Source organism: Rhinoderma darwinii, chromosome 4, assembly GCF_050947455.1.
Source record: "Rhinoderma darwinii isolate aRhiDar2 chromosome 4, aRhiDar2.hap1, whole genome shotgun sequence".
Classification (NCBI taxonomy): Eukaryota; Metazoa; Chordata; class Amphibia; order Anura; family Rhinodermatidae; genus Rhinoderma; species Rhinoderma darwinii.
In genome coordinates, this window is record NC_134690.1 from 397,635,204 (window position 1) to 397,656,441 (window position 21,238).

The 21,238-nt window shown below is 40.1% G+C and overlaps 1 protein-coding gene across 3 annotated transcripts in view; it reads right to left on the reverse strand.

Moving 5' to 3' along the window:
* The window catches only part of LIN9 (lin-9 DREAM MuvB core complex component), a 39,513-nt gene that overhangs the window by 4,531 nt on the left and 13,744 nt on the right, over positions 1-21,238 (reverse strand). For all 3 annotated transcript variants that reach the window (XM_075863419.1, XM_075863418.1, XM_075863417.1), the window contains 8 exons: positions 19,712-19,837; positions 14,880-15,037; positions 12,202-12,335; positions 9,982-10,101; positions 9,009-9,110; positions 8,568-8,648; positions 3,899-4,024; positions 87-266 (listed from right to left, as the gene is read on the reverse strand). In XM_075863419.1, the coding sequence (XP_075719534.1) occupies positions 87-266; positions 3,899-4,024; positions 8,568-8,648; positions 9,009-9,110; positions 9,982-10,101; positions 12,202-12,335; positions 14,880-15,037; positions 19,712-19,837 (1,027 nt within the window). The remainder of the gene's footprint in view (positions 1-86; positions 267-3,898; positions 4,025-8,567; positions 8,649-9,008; positions 9,111-9,981; positions 10,102-12,201; positions 12,336-14,879; positions 15,038-19,711; positions 19,838-21,238) is intronic.

A 21,238-nucleotide genomic window follows, 5' to 3' on the forward strand; every position in this document is an offset into this window, starting at 1 on the left:
AAGAGAAAGGATCACACACTGGTTACAAGATCCAGTAACAACCAAGTGCAGCAATCAATACAGGGGCGACAGTGCGGGCGTTGTACTTTTATCTGTAGGAGGATAGCCGTCAGCCTGGATATGAGGTCTGTCAAGCTCTCGCTCTGCACACATGGCTGCCCGCTGGACGTGTTTGCTTGACGGACCATCTCCTGAGCCTCTTCCTCACAGCGTCGTCTCATGTCGGTCGGCTGGTTCGCTGGCTGAAGTCCTTGATCTTGAGCGACCTGAACAAGTAAGGAAAAAAAACCATTAAACTCTAATAACACAATGTCCATGGAAACTGACCTGTCTTTCCTGACAACTGACGGATCAGGAGAAAAATATACAAAGAGGTTTGGATTACAATACATTACTAAAAAAAAAAACTCTGCCAGTAATTCCTCCTGAAGTCCGTGCTATCTAGAGCGGACACCATTCAGCCAAAACCACCTGTCTAATATTGTATAGGTTGCCCCTGTGCCGCCAAAACAGCTCATCTTGCTGAAAGAGGGCACTGTCAGAGAATAGCGCTGCCATGGAGGGGGTACTTGTCTGCAGCAATGTTTAGGTAGGTGATACGTGTCAGATTCACATGAATGCCTGGACCCAAGCTTCCCCAGCAGAACATTGCCCAGATCATCACACTGCCCCCCGCCGGCTTGTCTTTTTCCCATAATGCATCCTGGTGCCATCTCTCCCCCACGTAAGTGGCGCACCTGCACCCGGCCGTCCACATGATGTAAAAGAAAACAAGAGTCGTCAGACCAGGCGCCTTCTTCCATTGCTCCAGTTCTGATGCTCACGTGCCCATTGTAGGGGCTTTCTGCAGTGGACAGGGGTCAGCAGGGGCACTCCGACCGGTCGGCATCTACACAGCCCCATATACAGTAAGCTGCGATGCTCTGCATGTTCTGACATTTTTCTATCACAGCTAGCAGAACATTTTTCAGCAGTTTGTGCTGCAGTAGCTCTTCTGTGGGATCAGACAAGCCACCACTTCCCACGCACATCAATGAGCCTCTGGCACCCATGATCCTGTTGCCGGTCACCGGTTTTCCTCCTATTGACCACTGTATACCAGAAACACCCCACATGACCGGCCGTTTTGGAGACGCTCTGATCCAGTCGTCTAGACAATTTGGCCCTTGTTGTTCAGATCCTTACAATAGTCCATTTTTTCTGCTTCCAGCACAAAAACTTCAAGAACTGACTGGTCATTTGCAAATAAACACCCCCCCCCCCCCCCATTGTCAGGCACCATTGTAACCAGACCATCAATGTTATTCACTTCACCCGTCAGTGGTTTTAATATTATGGCTGATCGACGTACGTTTGCCAAGCATTCCCACAGCTATGAACATGGATGTACAAGAAGAACATAAAAAATACCGATGCCTGGTGCAAGACCTTTCTTTAGTGTTTGTTAAATCCCTGTGTCATGCTCTAATATTGCACCAGGTGTAACCGTATCAGTTTTGCCGGAAGTATTCCTTTAATTTAACCCCAAAGACCTGGTACCACCACAGAGTATGTTGTTGACCCATTAGAGGCACCTTCAACATTCTCAAGCAGGAATATCTTTTTCTGCACTTAATTTGTCACACAGAAGAGATGGAGGCCTTAGGCTTCGTTCACATCTACGCTAGGACTCCGTTCATGGGTTCTGGCGGAGCTTTTCGTCATGGGAACCCATGAACGGAGCCTTGACAAACAAATGGAAACCATAGGTTTCTGTTTGCATCTCCATTGATTTCAATGGTGACGGATCCGCTGCAAGTGGTTTCCGTTTCTCACCGTTGTGAAAGGGTTCCGTCATTTTGACGGAATCAATACCGTAGTAGACGGCGCTATTCAATCCGTCAAAATGACGAAACCCTTACACAGTGGTGAAAAACGGAAACCACTTGCAGCGGATCCGTCACCATTGAAATCAATGGTGATGCAAACGGAAGCCGATGGTTTCCGTTTGTTTCAGTCAGGGTTCCGTTCATGGGTTCCCCTGATGTAAAGCTCCGACAGAACCCATGAACGGAACCCTGGCGCAGACGTGAATGAAGCCTTGGCGTTGAATAAGCCTCCAATCTTATTTTTGCACAAAATTTAGAGTTGTATAAACATAGATCTTAAAAAGGTTTGTGCGCTTCAGCAACCATTATTTTTACTCCTAAAATCCATAATAAAAATGTGAAGCAACTTTGCAAAACGTCTCGAAGAACTCTCCTACCGTTTTGTGTATACAGCTCCTACGCGTCTCCATAATTACAGACTCTAAACAAACCCTGTGGAGTCTGAACCTGCAGTCATGTGTTACTCCCCTCTCTCTACCCAATATTCTGTCTGCATCGAATTCCGAAATCAGTTTTATTATCGGGTCGATCTGCGGGTGGGCTATCGGTCCCTGATGTGGTGAAGTACTACTGGGCGGCACACCTCCGTCGCATACCCAGCTGGGTGTCTTTAAGGGCGTACAATAAATGGACCGAAATAGAGAAGCTATGGATGGCCCCGGTCCACCCAAACTCCCTGTTATGGGGTGACCCACTAGTAATGCCGACTGCATCTTTATTGGGTCCCATGAGATTTCAAAGGGAGGTGTGGGAAACCTGTAAAAACCGCTTCCATTTGGCATCGGGTTGCCCGCCCTTGACTTCGGTACTCTACACTCCCACTATCCCGGGGGGCACTACCTCCCGAATAGTCCGATTGTGGACGGGAATTGAGGTATTTCACCTGGCTGATATGGTTGATCCCCACACGCAAGAGCTTCACCCGTTTTCATACTTTCAAAAACATCATAATATTCCCTCCGCTGCGTTCTTTCACTATCTTCAGGTTAGACATTACATGCAGCAAACTTTTAGATCCACGCGGGTTACTGCACCTACAAGCTTCGAAAGGTTATGTCGGTATGCTACCACCACTAGGGGGCTTATCTCAGCCATTTATGCATTATTGCTATCCCCGGAGGGTTCCCCTCCGCCTGGGCATAGATACATGTTGAAGTGGGAGGCCTTACTGAATAAATCCATCCCGCTCTCATTGTGGCAGATTATTTGGTCGCAAGCAGCTAAAACCTCCATCTGCACTGCATATAAGGAAAACCAATATAAAATCCTTATGTTTTGGTACCATACCCCTGCCTTTCTGCATAGCTTCAATCCGGGTATTCCGTCGGATTGCTGGCGATGTAGAGGTCAGAGAGGTGATCTGTTCCATATTTTCTGGAGCTGTTCACTGGTACAACAGTATTGGTTGGAAGTTAAGAACTTGGCATTGGCGGTGTTGCAGCAGGATATTCCCTTAGACCCTCTTCATTACCTCCTAAATGTTCCCCCTAGGTCTTTGGGGAAATCACCAGCTCGACTCTTTCGACACTTTCTTACAGCCGCTAAGACGTTGATAGCATGGAAATGGAGACAGACAACCCCTCCCTCCCACATCGACTTAGTAACTAGAATTAGGGAAATACGTACAATGGAGCATATGACGGCCTCTATTGACAATGAACTGGACAGGTTCAAAGTGGTGTGGGACCCGTGGGACAAGTATTGGATACAGGGAACTCAAGATTAGGTGGTAGGTGGAGCTCCGACTATCCCCCCCCCCTCACCCCCTTAAACCCCTGTGTTTTTTCCCAGATGTTTTGTCTGTCTATTGAAAGTTACTGTCTTACTATGTGAATTGCATGGCCCTTCATGCTGCTCTAAGTTATATGTATATTGTTGAAAAATTTTCAATAAAAACACAGTTGAAACCAATATTCTGTCTGCCGTTTAGGAAAAAGAATGTATGGAACTGCTTTTTCAGTCGCAGAAAGTTCTACAAACAAATCTACCGCGTGTGAACACAGCCCAGAGCTAGGGAAAAGGCTTATTACCTCACAGCAATGCTGCTGGACTTTATGAAGAACTTTGTTAAGATCCTTGTTGAGCTGCTCCAGTTCTAGAACGATTGTAGCGTATCGCCTCTGGAACTCAATGCTGATCGGCGCAGAGTAGGATTTCTATTAAAGAGACAAAGCACATTATAGAGGAAGGGAAGAGAACGACGAGGACACGCGCTCATATTAGATATGAAGAAAACGCACTTCCAGCCCTCACCGCAGTTTAACACATTCACCGCCAAGGACGTATTCAATGCGCAAGGACTTTAAACGCTCTATAATATAAGGCACAGGGCTTGGATATTGGGGTCATGTTAAAGCCCAGAAGTTTGGCTTTCAAATGACACTAAGGCCCTGTTCACACACCTTTTTTTTCACGCTGATTTTGACGCAGAAACCGTGTTGGAATCCGCAGCAAAATACCAAAACCACCTCCCATTGATTTCTATGGTAGGTGGAAGCGTTTTTTTTTTTTCACGGTGGCTTTTAGCTGCTCAAGGTAAAAAAAGCAACATGCTCTTTCTTGCCGCGGTTCCGCCTCTGACCCCCCATTGAAAATCAATGGGAAGCAGAGAAAGCGTTTTCCATTGCATTTTTTGCCCGCGGTGCTCAATGGCGGCAGGTGAAAAAAACAGCAAGAATTTGCAGGCAGGTCAAAATCTGATTTTTCTGCCTACAAAAAAACTGTGTGAACGGGGCCTTAGTCTTGAATCTGGTTGTACATAAAGAGGACGACAACCACCGAATAGTGTTTAAAAGGTGTTTTACCGAGTCAGGTGTATTTCAGAGAATAGTTTTCAGTGTCCACAGTAAAAAAAAAAAACTAAAAAAAAAACTTTAAATAAACGTACAGAGTCTTAGAATAAATCGCTTCCCCCATCGCTGGGTAAGGGACGTGATATCCATGGTGAAGTCTTGTCACTTCATCTGACAACAGTGGCCAATTGCAGCAATGTGGGGGCTACGTCACGGTGCTGTGGGCCACCATGACACCACCTGGCATTGTAAACAGAGCACAAGCGAAGGGGGAAGCAGCCGTTTTCAAGACCACGTATATTTCAAATATTTTTTGTTTTCTTGCAAATCTCAGAAAACCTTTTTAAATGAATAAATAATAACTAGTAAAAGCAACTCCAGTCAAATTCTTCCCGTTTAGTTACATATTCGAGAACATGGGGGCAGTTCTATAAAATATTTTTGTTTTTCAGGTGCAAAAACCAGCACTACCCCCTTAGACCGTCTCTCACTCGTGCGGAGCTTTAAAGTTGCAGTATCTTTGCTTTCAAACTACGGCAGGAAGATCCATGGGCATAGTAATCGCCTTAAAGGAACAATCCGGGCAAAGCTGAGACACCAATATGCAAAAGTGCAACGCCTGAAAGGGTGGAGCATGACACAGGGATTCTTTAAATGCCTGTATCATGCAGCTCCCCCTCAGACCATGCACAAGGCAAAACACAGTATCTGTTTTGCCTTAAGTATTCCTTTAAAAGGTATCTAAACTTTTAAAAAATACCGAACCAAGGACAGCCGATCAGATACGAAGCAGCACAGCGCTCACCCTATTGATTCTGCCGTGCTGTTTTAGTAAACTGTGGTGGTCTCAGTGGACGGCCCCCACAAATCCAAACATTTTTTAAAAACATCCCTGTAAAAGTAGAAAAAAAAAACAAAAACTCAAAGCAATTTCCTGCTATCAGTGCAAAAGGGCTTGCAGAAATTTGCCAGAGAATCAGAAGTCTATCATACCATGGTTTTCTTTATATGTTGGTTTGTCAGTTAGGTGTGGGGCTTAAATAAATGGGCAGAGTGGTGGTTTGCCTGGTGCCATCTTCGGTCAAAGCAGTAGGAGGAATCTACTACATCACAGCACCTGACAAAGTAGCCAAAAGATCCTCTTACATGGCCCGTCCTGGTTCGTGTAAACGAGTTCCGATCAACAAAACAGCTCGTTGATCGGCGCTCGTTTGCTCTTTTCACAAGGAACTATGTATGGGGACAAGTGGTCGTTACTCCGATCGCTCGTCCCCATACATTATCATCATGTCGGCAGCGCATCTCCAGCATTACACACCAAGATGTGCTGCCGACAGCGATAATATTTTACTTCTTTTTAAAACGATACGATCAGCAGATGATCGAGCGGGCAATTATCGGTAACGAGCGTTCTATGAACGATCGTTTGCCAGATAATTGGTCTGTGTAAAAGGGCCTTAACCCCTTAAGGACGCAGCCTAGTTTGGGCCTTAAGGCTCAGAGCCCATTTTTCAAATCTGACATATTTCACTTTATGTGGTAATAACGTCGGAATACTTAAACCTACCCAAGCGATTCTGAGATTGTTTTCTCGTGACACATTGGGCTTCATGTTCGTGGTAAAATTTGTTCCGATATATTCAGTGTTTATTGGTGAAAAATTGCAAAATTGAGAGAAAATTTTGAAAAAATAGCATTTTTTCAGAATTTAAATGCATCTGCTTGAAAAACAGACGGTTATACCACCCAAAATAGTTACTAGTTCACATTTCCCATATGTCTACTTTAGATTGGCATCGTTTTTTGAACATTCTTTTATTTTTCTTGGACGTTACAAGGCTTAGAACATAAACAGCAATTTCGCATTTTTTTAAGAAAATTTCAAAAGCCTTTTTTTTAAGGTACCTCTTGAGTTCTGAAGTGGCTTTGAGGGGCCTATGTATTAGAAACCCTGATAAAACACCCCATTTTAAAAACTAGACCCCTCAAAGTATTCAAAACAGCATTTAGAAAGTATTTTAACCCTTCAGGCATTTCACAGGAATTAAAGCAAAGTGGAGGTGAAATTTGCAAATTTCATTTTTCTTGCTGAATTTCAATTGTATTCATTTTTTTTTCTGTAACACAGAAGATTTTACCAGAGAAACACTACTAAATATGTATTGCCCAGATTCTGCAGTTTTTAGAAATGTCCCACATGTGTCTCTACTGCGCTCGTGGACTAAAACACAAGCCCCAGCAGCAAAGAAGCACCTAGCGGATTTTGAGCCCTCTTTTTTATTAGGCACCATGTCTGGTTTGAAGAGGTCTTGTGGTGCCAAAACAGTGAAAAACCCCCAAAAGTGACCCCAATTTGGAAACTAGACCCCTTGAGGAATCCATTGTAGTTTTCTTGGGGTGCATGCGGCTTTTTGATCAGTTTTTATTCTATTTTTAGGTGGCGTAGTGACTAATAAACAGCAAATCTACTATTGTTTTTGTATACTTTTTTTTTTACAGCGTTCACCGTGCGCTATAAATGACATATTCACTTTATTCTGCGTGGCGATACGATTACGGCGATACCAGATGTTTATAGTTTTTTTTTATGTCTTACGGCGTTTGCACAATAAAATACGTTTTGTAAACAATCATTCACTTTTTGTGTTCCTTATTCTAAGAGCCAGAACGTTTTTATTTTTCAATCAATAAAGCCGTGCGAGGACTTATTTTTTGCGTAACGAACTGTAGTTTCGATCAGCACCATTTTTCGGTACATGCGACTTTTTGATCTCTTTTTATTCCATTTTTTGGGAGGTGAAGTGACCAAAGAATTGTGATTGTGGTTCGGTTTATTATTATTTTCTTTTACGGCGTTCACCGTGCGGGATAAATAACAAAATAATTTTGTAGTTCAGGCAGTTACGGACGCGGCGATACCAATTATGTATAGTTTATTTGTTTGTTTATATATTTTTATTAATAATAAAGGACTGATAAGGGAAAAAGGGGGATTTTTACTTTTATTTTCTTATTTTTACACAACTTTTTTTAACTTTTTTTTAACTTTATTACTTTGTCCCACAAGGGGACATGAGGGCAGGAGGCTCTGATCGCTATTCTAATACACTGCACTACATGTGTAGTGCAGTGTATTAGAACGGTCAGCTACTCACTGACAGCAAGCATAGTGGGTCCTGACGTTGTCAGGACCCACTAGGCTTCCGTCTATGGCATAGCCGGACGCCATTGTTTGGTGTCCGGTTGCCATAGTCACCATCGCCGGCCGCTATCGCGTAGCAGGCCAGCGATGGCAGCTTAACCCCTAAAAAGCCGCGATCTCTATAGAACGCGGCTTTTAAGGGGTTAATCAGCGGGGACACAGCGATCGGTCCCCGTTGTAGGAGGTGTGACAGCTGCTGAACAAGACAGCAGCGTCACAGCTCCTGTATGTGTCGGGAGGACGGCCGAAACGTACTATTAGGTCATGGAGCGCGAACGATACAGCTGCCATGACCTAATAGTACGTCCAGGAGTTGGAAGGGGTTAAACCCCAACATATTCTTAGGACTTGTGCATACTTCCATCACCGTTTTCACGGCCGTTTTAGCGGCCGTGTGATTTCCGTGTGCACTCCGTGATTCCGTTTCCGAGCGCCGAACATGGTACTGTCCAGGGTGCTGAAAGAGTTAATGGGCTGCACTGATCGGCAGTAACTCTTTCAGCAACCTGGACATTGTCGGAACGGAGCAACGGGACCGTCAAAAAAAAAAAAAAAAAGTGTGCATGGCCCCATTGAAATGAATGGGTCAGGGTGCTAGCCGTTTTCCTGACAGCTAGCACCATGAAGGAAAAGACTGAAGTGTGCACTAGGCCTTAAGGATATTCACAGCCTAAGTTACGGAGAATGGAGGATAAACCATCTCACCAGTTTTTCTGCTTCTGTATTCATGTCTTTTAGCTTTTTGATTTGTTCTTTCTTGATCATCAAGATCTTTGATAATCTGGTCTGAAGAAAAGAAAATCTAATGAAATCACAACTTCTGTAATGGAAAAACAAAATATTTTGAATTAAAAAAAATAATTATTAAAGGGGTTGTCCAGGATTAGAAAAACATGGCTGATTCCTTCCAAAAACAGCGCCACACTTGTCCATGGATTGTTTCATGGTATTACAGCTCAGCTCCATTGAAGTAAATACCTAAAGCAGCCATGTTTTTCTAATCCTGGACAACCACTTTAGGAAAAGAGATGACAAACACGTGGATACGATGACATTATTGACCGCTGTGATTTTGAGGCGGTTTTGGGACGCGATACATTGAGGGGGTATTTTGTGGGCTTTACACCACTGGTCTTTTCCACTTACCACCTGAATAAGAAATTCCACTGGAAATCCACCTATAGTGTCACCGTCTGAACTGGAAGATTTTGTTTTCCAAGGTGATTGTGCCAACAAGGGATCCAGTTCCTGAAACCGGTAATAAAATGTAAACACAATTTTTTTTCTTGTATTTTAGATGATCAGCAAATGGAAAATTTGTAGATTAGAGAAAAAAGAAACAAGTCTTCCCAAAACAGCGCCCACTCATGTCCATGGGCTGCGTCTGGTATTGCAGCTCAGTCCAATTGAAGTGAATACCCGAAATCGAAAACAAGCAGACCCTTTTTATCTAATTTTACCCTTTAGGCCCTGTTCACACTGAGTATTTTGACGAGCATTTTGGAGCGGAAACCGCTCCGCAAAACTCGTCAAAAACCGTCCGAAAATTGCCTCCCATTGATTTCAATGGGGGGCGGTTTTCTCCCGCGAGCGGTAAAGCCGCCTCGCGGGAGAAAGAAGGGACATGCCCTATCTTCGCGCGTTTACGCCTCTGACATCAATGGGAGGAAGAGAGCGTATTTTGCTGAGTTTTTTGCCCGTAGCACACAATGGGTGGGAGCGAAAATCGCGTCGAAAATCGCGGCAAACGACATGCAGGAAGGACAAAATCTGCCTCAAAATCGCAAACAAAATTTTGAGGCAGAATTTTCCTCCTGCAAAAAAGTCAGTGTGAACGAGGCCTTCGGGTAAGTCCACATGTAGCTGACTTTTTCCACCACAAAATTAGGGCAAAGTCTACATGATACATATGGATTTTGCCAGGGATTTTCAGCTATTTTACACAAATAAATTGCATATGAAAGTCTGCAGCATGTTTCAATTTTTTCCTCTAAGCCTGGACGGGGTTTTCAAACTCTGCACCACATATCAGTTGCAATTCCACAGCGTGTGAACATGGCCTTAGGGTCTCTTCTCAAATCCAAATTTTTTTCCATCTGAGACACAGAACAGTTCTTACCAGGATGGGTGACTGGACATGAGGCGGATGATGTAACCGTGGAGGAGTCATGTACATTCGGGAAGGACGCTGCTTTTGACCAAAGGCGGCAATGGGCATGGTCTCATGGGGCTCATTACTCTGCAAAACAAAGCAAAATCCAACTTTTAGTCGTGGCTACAGCTGTAATACATGGATTTACATCCTGCTGGCGCCTCACTGGTTAAATAGTGGCAGTGTGTTAAAGGGGATGTCCAGGATTAGAAAAACAGGTCTACTTCCTTCCAAAAACAGCACCACACCTGTCCATGGGTTGTTTCTGGTATTGCAGCTCAGCTCCATTGAAGTAAATAGGACTGAGCTGCAATACCATACACCACCAGTGTTCAGGTGAGGAGCTTGTTTTTTGAAAGAAAGCAGCCATGTTTTTCTAATCCTGGACAACCACTTTAACAGCAGGTAAAGTCCAATTCTACTACGCCATGAAAGATCTACCCCCATATAATTTGGAGCCGCTGGTATATAAACATCAAGTCACATTTCTACATACAACACATGATACAATAAGTCATTTGTTTTTACTGCATCAGACGTGAATACGTTTATTATTACATGCCAGCATTTAGAGGCAGATAATACACAATAAAACATAGTATCTACCTATTCCACGGTCTACCTTCTCTCACAGATCATGACGACTGGTAGTAACATAAGGTATTTGGCTTGGGTCACACTGTGCGTTTTTGTTGTATTTTTAGTATGCGTTTTTTGTTTAGTTCGGGTACTGCCATTGAGAGACATGGGAGATTATTTACCAAAACAAAAAACAATATGTTAAAAATGCAATAAAAATGCACTGTGTGAACCCAGCCTGTTCCGTCAAGTACGTAAAAGGACACTAATATCTTCGCCATTTATGACATATCCACAAAACATGGCAGAAATGACAAAGGTAAGCGGTCCAGATGTTGGATTTTCACCTATCAGAAGGATACGGGTCCTACGACCCCCATTTGCTGCCATTTCTCCCATTTAGATCAATAGAGAAGCTCTTTCCATTGAAGCTTATGAGAGTTAGAGATTGGGCAGCTTTAAACACTAAGGGTATAATCACACGAACCAGTTGCAGTTAAAAAACACAAAAAAAAATGCACGTTTTTACCACTAGTTGATGCATTTTTAAACGCAAAACAAAAAACCGCACCAAATCGCGGTAAAACCGCATTTGGATTTTCAGATATGTTTTGGATGCGGTTTTCAACGGCCACGTGTGAATATACCCCAACTGTCCTGCCACATGTACTCACCTTGTGCTTCTCATCCTCAGTGCTCCTGGCTAACCCTGCAATTGTTGATGGGCTGGTTAATCAGCTAGGACTCATTAACTTCTTTGCCGTTGGTTCATTTTTGCTCTGCTACTATTTTTACCCAAGATTTAAAAACGGCAGAAAACTTTCCAGCTAATGCTCTGGGACTATTTCTGGACACACGTTCGACACGGGGCTTCCCTGAGTTGCATAATCACAAGTTCTGGACGCAGCGCTCTGTGACTGTACTGCAGAGTGCTCCGATAATGAGCCAAAAAAAAGGGAAGATTGGTCAAGACATTTTCAAGCCACCACTAACTCACCTCCGGAGCCCCAGACTTTCATTGACGCCACTGTTTCACGTCTGCAACTGCAAGATTTTTCATACAGTTGCTAAATGCAAGATCAGTAAAAACACGTCTCTAAAGTACCTATCGTTATATTATCTCTTCTGTTTTTTGCATAAATCAGTAGTACATGTATTTACATGAAACTTTGGAATATATTTTATGAGAGGCATCTTCCATCCCCCCAGCTGCTTGTAGTTTGACTGACCCTGCCTGCGGGCTCTCTAGAGTAATACAATAGGAAGAAGGGAGAGGTGGGGGATGCAGCTGCAGCTTCCCTTTTGGTCTGTGAAACAACATGCTGTGAAAGGAGAGGAGGTGCAACAGGGGGAACCTTCTGATTGCTGGACATTGTGCACAGCACTATGGGATCTGTGGGCAGCAGAAAACGACACCAAAGTAACCCTTACCCTAAGAAGCACACCAGGTAGGGCTCGCCCAATCAGAAAAAAATTAAAAATTAAAATAAAATAAAGAAAGGCGCTACGCTAAGGGATTTAAAAAAAAATACGTATTCTTTTTAGGTGATTGAGGTAAACAGTGCACGAGCAATCTCATATTATAAGTCTTAGAACTATTCCACTTACCAGAACTTCATAATCTGGGATTGTATGTGTGCCAAGGCCATTTCTATCGAAGGTGACCCTGTAGGTAGAATTTTGGGTGTCTACGGCATCTATCTGGCCAGTGAACAAGCCGTCATGCATACCACGCAACCGGGCTGTGGAGAAACAGCAGAATTACATGGACTTGGATTAACAGCCTTACACATTACCGAATGCATATAGCAGGGAACTATGGTTTTAACATTCAGCTCATTGCATTGGACACGAAGGGGGAAGAAAATCTGCAAAACGCGCTGAGATCCAGTGTGAAAAATCTGCTACACGTGAATGGGGTTTTCAAAAACGACATTTACAAGCTTCGTACTGTACAAGAGGTAGCTCAGAGAGTCTGTGTAAGGCAATGGCACCTGCCGATACATAGCCGGTATCTATATTCAGATCTCAGACATGTAAGAGTAGATCTGTCAGCTATATATCCTGCCCTGAGTAAGGACGGCATATCACAGGGACTGCTCCATTCTTCTATTAGCCAAAACAGCGCACCAAAAAATATTGTGGCAAATGGCCAATAGGAGAAGTCAAAGACTACAATTTTGATGTTTGCACCTCCCTTGACACTTTTTAAAAGTGTTCCTAAAAAGAGCTGTAATTTGCAAGAAACTGGGTGTGGATTAAAACATGCGACAAAAAAAGAAAAACATAGCAAAAAATTCTGCCGCAAAGTAATCCAAATCATCAAAAGTGACATAGAAGGAAAAGAAATAGTGTCTGTCAGGTCATAACAAGATGCGGCAAAAATATCATGAACCAATGTGATAAGGTTGGCGCATTTTGTGCCTGCCTGGACTACGATTAGACGGTCTCACTATTAGGCAGCATTAGTAAACGTGGGCATACGAGTCCGGAGTATTCTTTAACTGCTCCTATTAGTCAAACGTTACAATATTTTATTTGTGCTGCTTTGGCGGAGAACGGACCTGCCCCTGTTATATCCTTACCTAGGGCAGCGTATTTAGCAGACGGATCCGCTTTAAATAAAGTAAACTACAAAGTTATTCAACATGGTTATGTTCACACGGCTTATTTTCAGGCCGATTTTGAAGCAGAAAAGCCTCGTTTTACGCTCCAAAATACACTTGAATTAAATCTAACAGGATCCCATTGATTTTAATGAGAAACACACGGTGCTGTTCACATGAGGCGTATTTGGACGCTGCTGAATTAAAAAAAACTCCTTGTAAAAAGAAGCAACATGTCACTTCCTGACGCGTTTTGAAGGAGATTTTTTAAACCGTTCTTGGGGTGGCCATACTGGAGGCACACACTCCCTGTATACACAGTGCAGCAGAGTATGTGTTCTTTATGGCAACTGAAATGAATAGGAGTCAATTGACAGAGAACCGTCAGATTATTAGGCCTTGTTCACACGGCATGTATTACTCGTTTTGACACGCTTTTAGCGCTGAAAAACGCATGCTTTAAGCTTCCCATTTACATCAATGGGAAAGCGCATTGTAGTGAAAACACGTTGCGTAACAAAAGAAGAGTCAGGTCAACGCGCCTAATTCTCAGAGTCAATGGGAGTCCTAATTCTGCGCAAAAAAACACGACCCGTTTACACGAAGTGATGGAGTACAGCCTCTCCCCCCAGGAGAGCTGCATACAGTGCCTTATCGGTGTATACAGTGTAAAGGGGGTTTTACATTGGGCAGACAAGCATTCATAGAACACTCGTTGTCGATAATTGCCCTGTGTAAACAGGGCAGCGATCAGCAGATGAACGATCAAAAGCTCAATAATCTGCTGATCGCATGGTTTTAAAAAAGTGAAATATCGTTGTCGGCAACACATCTTGGTGTGTAAACAGGGAGACGCGCTGCCGACGTGATAATGTATAGTGACGAGCAATCGGAGTAACGATCGCTCGTCCCCATCCATAGATCCGTGTGACAGGAGCAAGCGATACCCGATCAAGAAGGTCTCGTCGACAGACGCTCGCTGTACCGGCCAAAATTGGCCGATGTAATAGGGGCTTTACTAACCTGCCTTATCTAGGCCTCCAGCAGTAAAATAGAACTGGTATGTAACTCGCCCACCTCTAATGATAATGAGAAGACTCTGTTCAATCTCACCCAGTAAATATAGCAAAGCTGACAAGTGAGCTACAGAAAACAGGTATCGTCAGCCTATTGTAACTGTGCTAGTGGGCAGTGCGAAAATCGGAAGATTTTTTTATTTTATTTAAAAAAAAAATTTCAAAAGCACACAAAAATGTGTAGAAAATTTGTTATAAACATATTTTCAGAAAATTTTATATGTGCTTTTTTTTAATGATACTATCCCTTTTAAAAAACAATAAATGAAAAAAAATCTTCTGGTTTTCACACTGCTCCCTGGCGCAGTTACAATAGGCTGAAACAACCTGTTTTCTGTAGCTCATCTGATTGAAATAATGTCATTTTCTAATGATACATTCCCTACATATTTGGGAATTGCCTACACAAAAACCTTCTAATATTAACTACTATTGGAATAATGCAGGATAGGACCAGAGGAGCGAAGCAAGTTCAAATACATGGTTACTGCTCTGCCCCATTATCTGGACACTCCAGGTTTTATAATAAGCACGTCCAAATATCCTGTGGATATGTCATAAAAATCCACGATAAGAATGTGCATTTAAGGAGTTTGCTTCTTACCTGTAACCTTTGTTCCTATAACCAAGGACAGTGGGATTTCATCTGGAAGGTCTTTGAACTGTGAAACATCCGCCACCTTCCTCTGCTGCAACAGCCGAATCTTTTGTCGCTTCTGCTCTAGAGCGGACCTCTCCTCCTCAAAGAACGCAGAGGAACATCTACAAATAGTACAGAATATAAAACAGTATTATCCACCAGCAGCCGGGCTTCAGAGGACATCATGTAAAAAAAAAAAAAAAAAAAAAAAAAAAGGAGGTATATTTATACACAACTAGCACTACCTGCTATAATACTGCCCCCTATATACAAGAATATAACTACTATAATACTGCTCCTATATACAATATAACTACTATAATACTGTTCCCTATATACAAGAATATAACTACTATAATACTGCCCCCTATATACAAGAATATAACTACTATAATACTGCTCCCTATATACAAGAATATAACTACTATAATACTGCCTCCTATATACAAGAATATAACTACTATAATACTGCTCCTATATACAAGAATAGAACTACTATAATACTGCCTCTATATACACGAATATAACTACTATAATACTGCTCCTATATACAAGAATATAACTACTATAATACTGCTCCTATATACAAGAATATAACTACTATAATACAGCTCCTATATACAAGAATATAACTACTATAATACTGCCCCTATATACAAGAATATAACTACTATAATACTGCTCCTATATACAAGAATATAACTACTATAATACTGCTACCTATATACAAGAATATAACTACTATAATACTGCCCCCTATATACAAGAATATAACTGCTATAATACTGCTCCTATATACAAGAATATAACTACTATAATACTGCTCCTATATACAAGAATATAACTACTATAATACTGCTCCTATATACAAGAATATAACTACTATAATACTGCTCCTATATACAAGAATATAACTACTATAATACAGCTCCTATATACAAGAATATAACTACTATAATACTGCCCCTATATACAAGAATATAACGACTATAATACTGCTCCCTATATACAAGAATATAACTACTATAATACTGCTCCTATATACAAGAATATAACTACTATAATACTGCCCCTATATACAAGAATATAACTACTATAATACTGCCTCCTATATATAATATAACTACTATAATACTGCCCCTATATACAAGAATAACTACTATAATACTGCCCCTATATACAAGAATATAACTACTATAATACTGCTCCCTATATACAAGAATATAACTACTATAATACTGCCCCTATATACAAGAATATAACAACTATAATACTGCCTCCTATATACAAGAATATAGCTAGAACTAGAATACTGTCCCCTATATACAAGAATATAACTACTATAATACTGCCCCTATATACAAGAATATAACTACTATAATACTGCCTCCTATATATAATATAACTACTATAATACTGCCCCTATATACAAGAATAACTACTATAATACTGCCCCTATATACAAGAATATAACTACTATAATACTGCTCCCATATACAAGAATATAACTACTATAATACTGCCTCCTATATACAAGAATATAACTACTATAATACTGCCCCCTATATACAAGAATAGAACTACTATAATACTGCCCCTATATACAAGAATATAACAACTATAATACTGCCTCCTATATACAAGAATATAGCTAGAACTAGAATACTGTCCCCTATATACAAGAATATAACTACTATAATACTGCCCCTATATACAATATAACTACTATAATACTGTTCCCTATATACAAGAATATAACTACTATAATACTGCCCCCTATATACAAGAATATAACTACTATAATACTGCTCCCTATATACAAGAATATAACTACTATAATACTGCCTCCTATATACAAGAATATAACTACTATAATACTGCTCCTATATACAAGAATAGAACTACTATAATACTGCCTCTATATACACGAATATAACTACTATAATACTGCTCCTATATACAAGAATATAACTACTATAATACTGCTCCTATATACAAGAATATAACTACTATAATACAGCTCCTATATACAAGAATATAACTACTATAATACTGCTCCTATGTACAAGAATATAACTACTATAATACTCCCACTATATACAAGAATATAACTACTATAATACTTCCCCTATATACAAGAATATAACTACTATAATACTGCCCTCTATATACAAGAATATAACTACTATAATACTGTTCCCTATATACAAGAATATAACTACTATAATACTGCCCTCTATATACAAGAATATAACTACTATAATACTGCCCTCTATATACAAGAATATAACTACTATAATACTGCCCTCTATATACAAGAATATAACTACTATAATACTGCCCTCTATATACAAGAATATAACTACTATAATACTGCCTCCTATATACAAGAATATAACTACTATAATACTGCCTCCTATATACAAGAATATAACTACTATAATACAGCTCCTATATACAAGAATATAACTACTATAATACTCCCACTATATACAAGAAAATAACTACTGTAATACTGCCCCTATATACAAGAATAGAACTACTATAATACTGCTCCTATATACAAGAATATAACTACTATAATACTGCTCCTATACACAAGAATATAACTACTATAATACTGCTCCTATATACAAGAATATAACTACTATAATACTGCCCTCTATATACAAGAATATAACTACTATAATACTGCCCTCTATATACAAGAATATAACTACTATAATACTGTTCCCTATATACAAGAATATAACTACTATAATACTGCCCTCTATATACAATATAACTACTATAATACTGCCCTCTATATACAAGAATATAACTACTATAATACTGCCCTCTATATACAAGAATATAACTACTATAATACTGCCTCCTATATACAAGAATATAACTACTATAATACTGCCTCCTATATACAAGAATATAACTACTATAATACAGCTCCTATATACAAGAATATAACTACTATAATACTCCCACTATATACAAGAATATAACTACTGTAATACTGCCCCTATATACAAGAATAGAACTACTATAATACTGCCCCCTATATACAAGAATATAAACTACTATAATACTGCTCCTATATACAAGAATATAACTACTATAATACTGCCCCTATATACAAGAATATAACTACTATAATACTGCTCCCTATATACAAGAATATAACTACTATAATACTGCCCCCTATATACAAGAATATAACTACTATATTACTACTACTATATACAAGAATATAACTACTATAATACTGCCCTCTATATACAAGAATATAACTACTATAATACTGCCCCTATATACAAGAATATAACTACTATAATACTTCCCCTATATACAAGAATATAACTACTATACTACTGCTCCCTATATACAAGAATATAACTACTATAATACTGCCCCCTATATACAAGAATATATCTACTATAATACTGCCCCTATATACAAGAATATAACTACTGTAATACTGCCCCTATATACAAGAATAGAACTACTATAATACTGCCCCCTATATACAAGAATATAACTACTATAATACTGCTCCTATATACAAGAATATAACTGCTATAATACTGCCCCCTATATACAAGAATATAACTACTATAATACTGCCCCCTATATACAAGAATATAACTACTATAATACTGCCCATATATACAAGAATATAACTACTATAATATTTCCCCGTATATACAAGAATATAACTACTATAATACTGCCCCCTATATACAAGAATATAACTACTATAATACTGCCCCTATATACAAGAATATAACTACTATAATACTGGCCCTATATACAAGAATATAACTACTATAATACTGGCCCCTATATACAAGAATATAACTACTATAATACTGCCCCCTATATACAAGAATATAACTATTATAATACTGCCCCCTATATACAAGAATATAACTACTGTAATACTGCCCCTATATACAAGAATATAACACTATAATACTGCCCTCTATATACAAGAATATAACTACTATAATACTGCCCCCTATATACAAGAATATAACTACTATAATACTGCCCCCTATATACAAGAATATAACTACTATAATACTGCCTCCTATATACAAGAATATAACTACTGTAATACTGCCCCTATATACAAGAATATAACACTATAATACTGCCCTCTATATACAAGAATATAACTACTATAATACTGCCCCTATATACAAGAATATAACTACTATAATACTGCCCCTATAAACAAGAATATAACTACTATTATACTGCCCCTATATACAAGAATATAACTACTATAATACTGCCCCCTATATACAACAATATAACTACTATAATACTGCCCCTATATACAAAAATATAACTACTATAATACTGCCCCTATATACAAGAATATAACTACTATAATACTGCCCATATATACAAGAATATAACTACTATAATATTTCCCCGTATATACAAGAATATAACTACTATAATACTGCCCCCTATATACAAGAATATAACTACTATAATACTGCCCCCTATCGACAACAATAGACCTCTTGAAATAAAGTATCCTATGAAAAACAATAAAAACTACAAAAATACTGCTCAACCACATGGCTGCATTATGGCTTCTTGCATAGGCTGCATATTAAGAGCCAAGAACAGGATCAGATCACGTCCTGAGAGATGGGAAAAGCTATTCTCCAACTGGCTACGTTCACACCTATACAAGGGCATCCTGGTTAGATCCGCCTTGCAGTGGAAGTCTCATTTCATATTCCTGTCCAGCATAACTTTGTCCACACAGCGGATTTGTGAATTACCTTCGGGGTTTCCCCATAAGTCGTCGGATTTTACCCCATTCCACCTTGGTTAGCTTTCTTGTCTTAAGATTTGGAAAAGATTCTTTTAGGCAAACACAGAAATCATTATCACCTTCAAAAAGAGGCCTAAAAAGGGAAAAAAATAACATTCACATTTTTTACAGAATATTCTGCAAAATATGTTCCGATTCTACGCTGAGCTTAAAGGGAAGGTGTCATGATTTTTATTTTATTATATTGCTTTTAATATAATGTAAACAAAAATTTTATTTATTTGTGATGTCACTTTCCACTTTTTAATGTATTCATACTTTTACTTCTCTATGGGGGCTGCCATTTTTTTGTTTCATCTCTGTAGGTGTTGATTAACGACACAAACAGAGATGGAATACGGCACATACAGAGATGGAATACGGCAGCTACAATGCATAGGGCACAATGAACGTCAGCCGTCCAGTACCTCTGCTATCTGGCTCTGTACTGCGCAGACGCAGGTCAGTCACACAGCAGAGAAGCCGGATTGTAGGGAGATAGCAGGCGCCATTATGAAGACCGGCTGCACTGCAGGTAAGGTGTGTGTCTGTCTGTCCCTCTCTCACAGACCCCCACTCTCGTGACCCCCGACGGGCCACCCATGCATTGCAGACTACAAGCTGACATAAACGGCCCTTGTATTCTGCTGACGATACCTGCAGTCCAGCCGTGGAGTCTGTCATCTCCTGCTGATAACATATTGTGCATGTTCTGATCTTCTAAGGGCCATTGCCTCTTTGTGTTTCTTGTAAAATCCCTGTCTGTATGTAGCAGTGCTGACTGTGTCAGATGTAGTAGAGCAGAGTGTGTGCATGCAGCAGTGCTGACTGTGTCAGATGTAGTAGAGCAGAGTGTGTGCATGTAGCAGTGCTGACTGTGTCAGATGTAGTAGAGCAGAGTGTGTGCATGTAGCAGTGCTGACTGTCAGATGTAGTAGAGCAGAGTGTGTGTGCATGTAGCAGTGCTGACTGTCAGATGTAGTAGAGCGGAGTGTGTGTGTGTGTGTGTGTGTGTGTGTGTGTTTCACTTTACTTTCAACATTCTAAGGGTATGTTCACACGCAGTGTTTTCAGCCGTTTGTCGGGCCGTAAATGTCCCGAAAAATGGCTGAAAAATTGGAAGCAGAACGCCTACAAACATCTGAACATTGGTTTCAATGGGAAATACGGCGTTCTGTTCTGACGGAGGTTTTTTTTAAGCGGCCGTTTTCCAAAAACGGCACGTAAAAAGACGCCCGCCAAAAAGAAGTGCATATCACTTCTTGGGACGTTTTTGGAGCCGTTTTTCATTGACTCTATAGAAAAACAGCTACAAAAACGGCCGTAAAAAACGCAAGTTTGATTAAAAAATGGCTGAAAATCAGGAGCTGTTTTCCCTTTGTTTAGTAAGCGTGTGAACATACCCTTAGCCTTTTGGTGTATCCTATAACTTCTGCCAGCTGCAGAATCACACCCAATATGGCTGCCGGACACTGCTTAGCAATTTGAAGATACC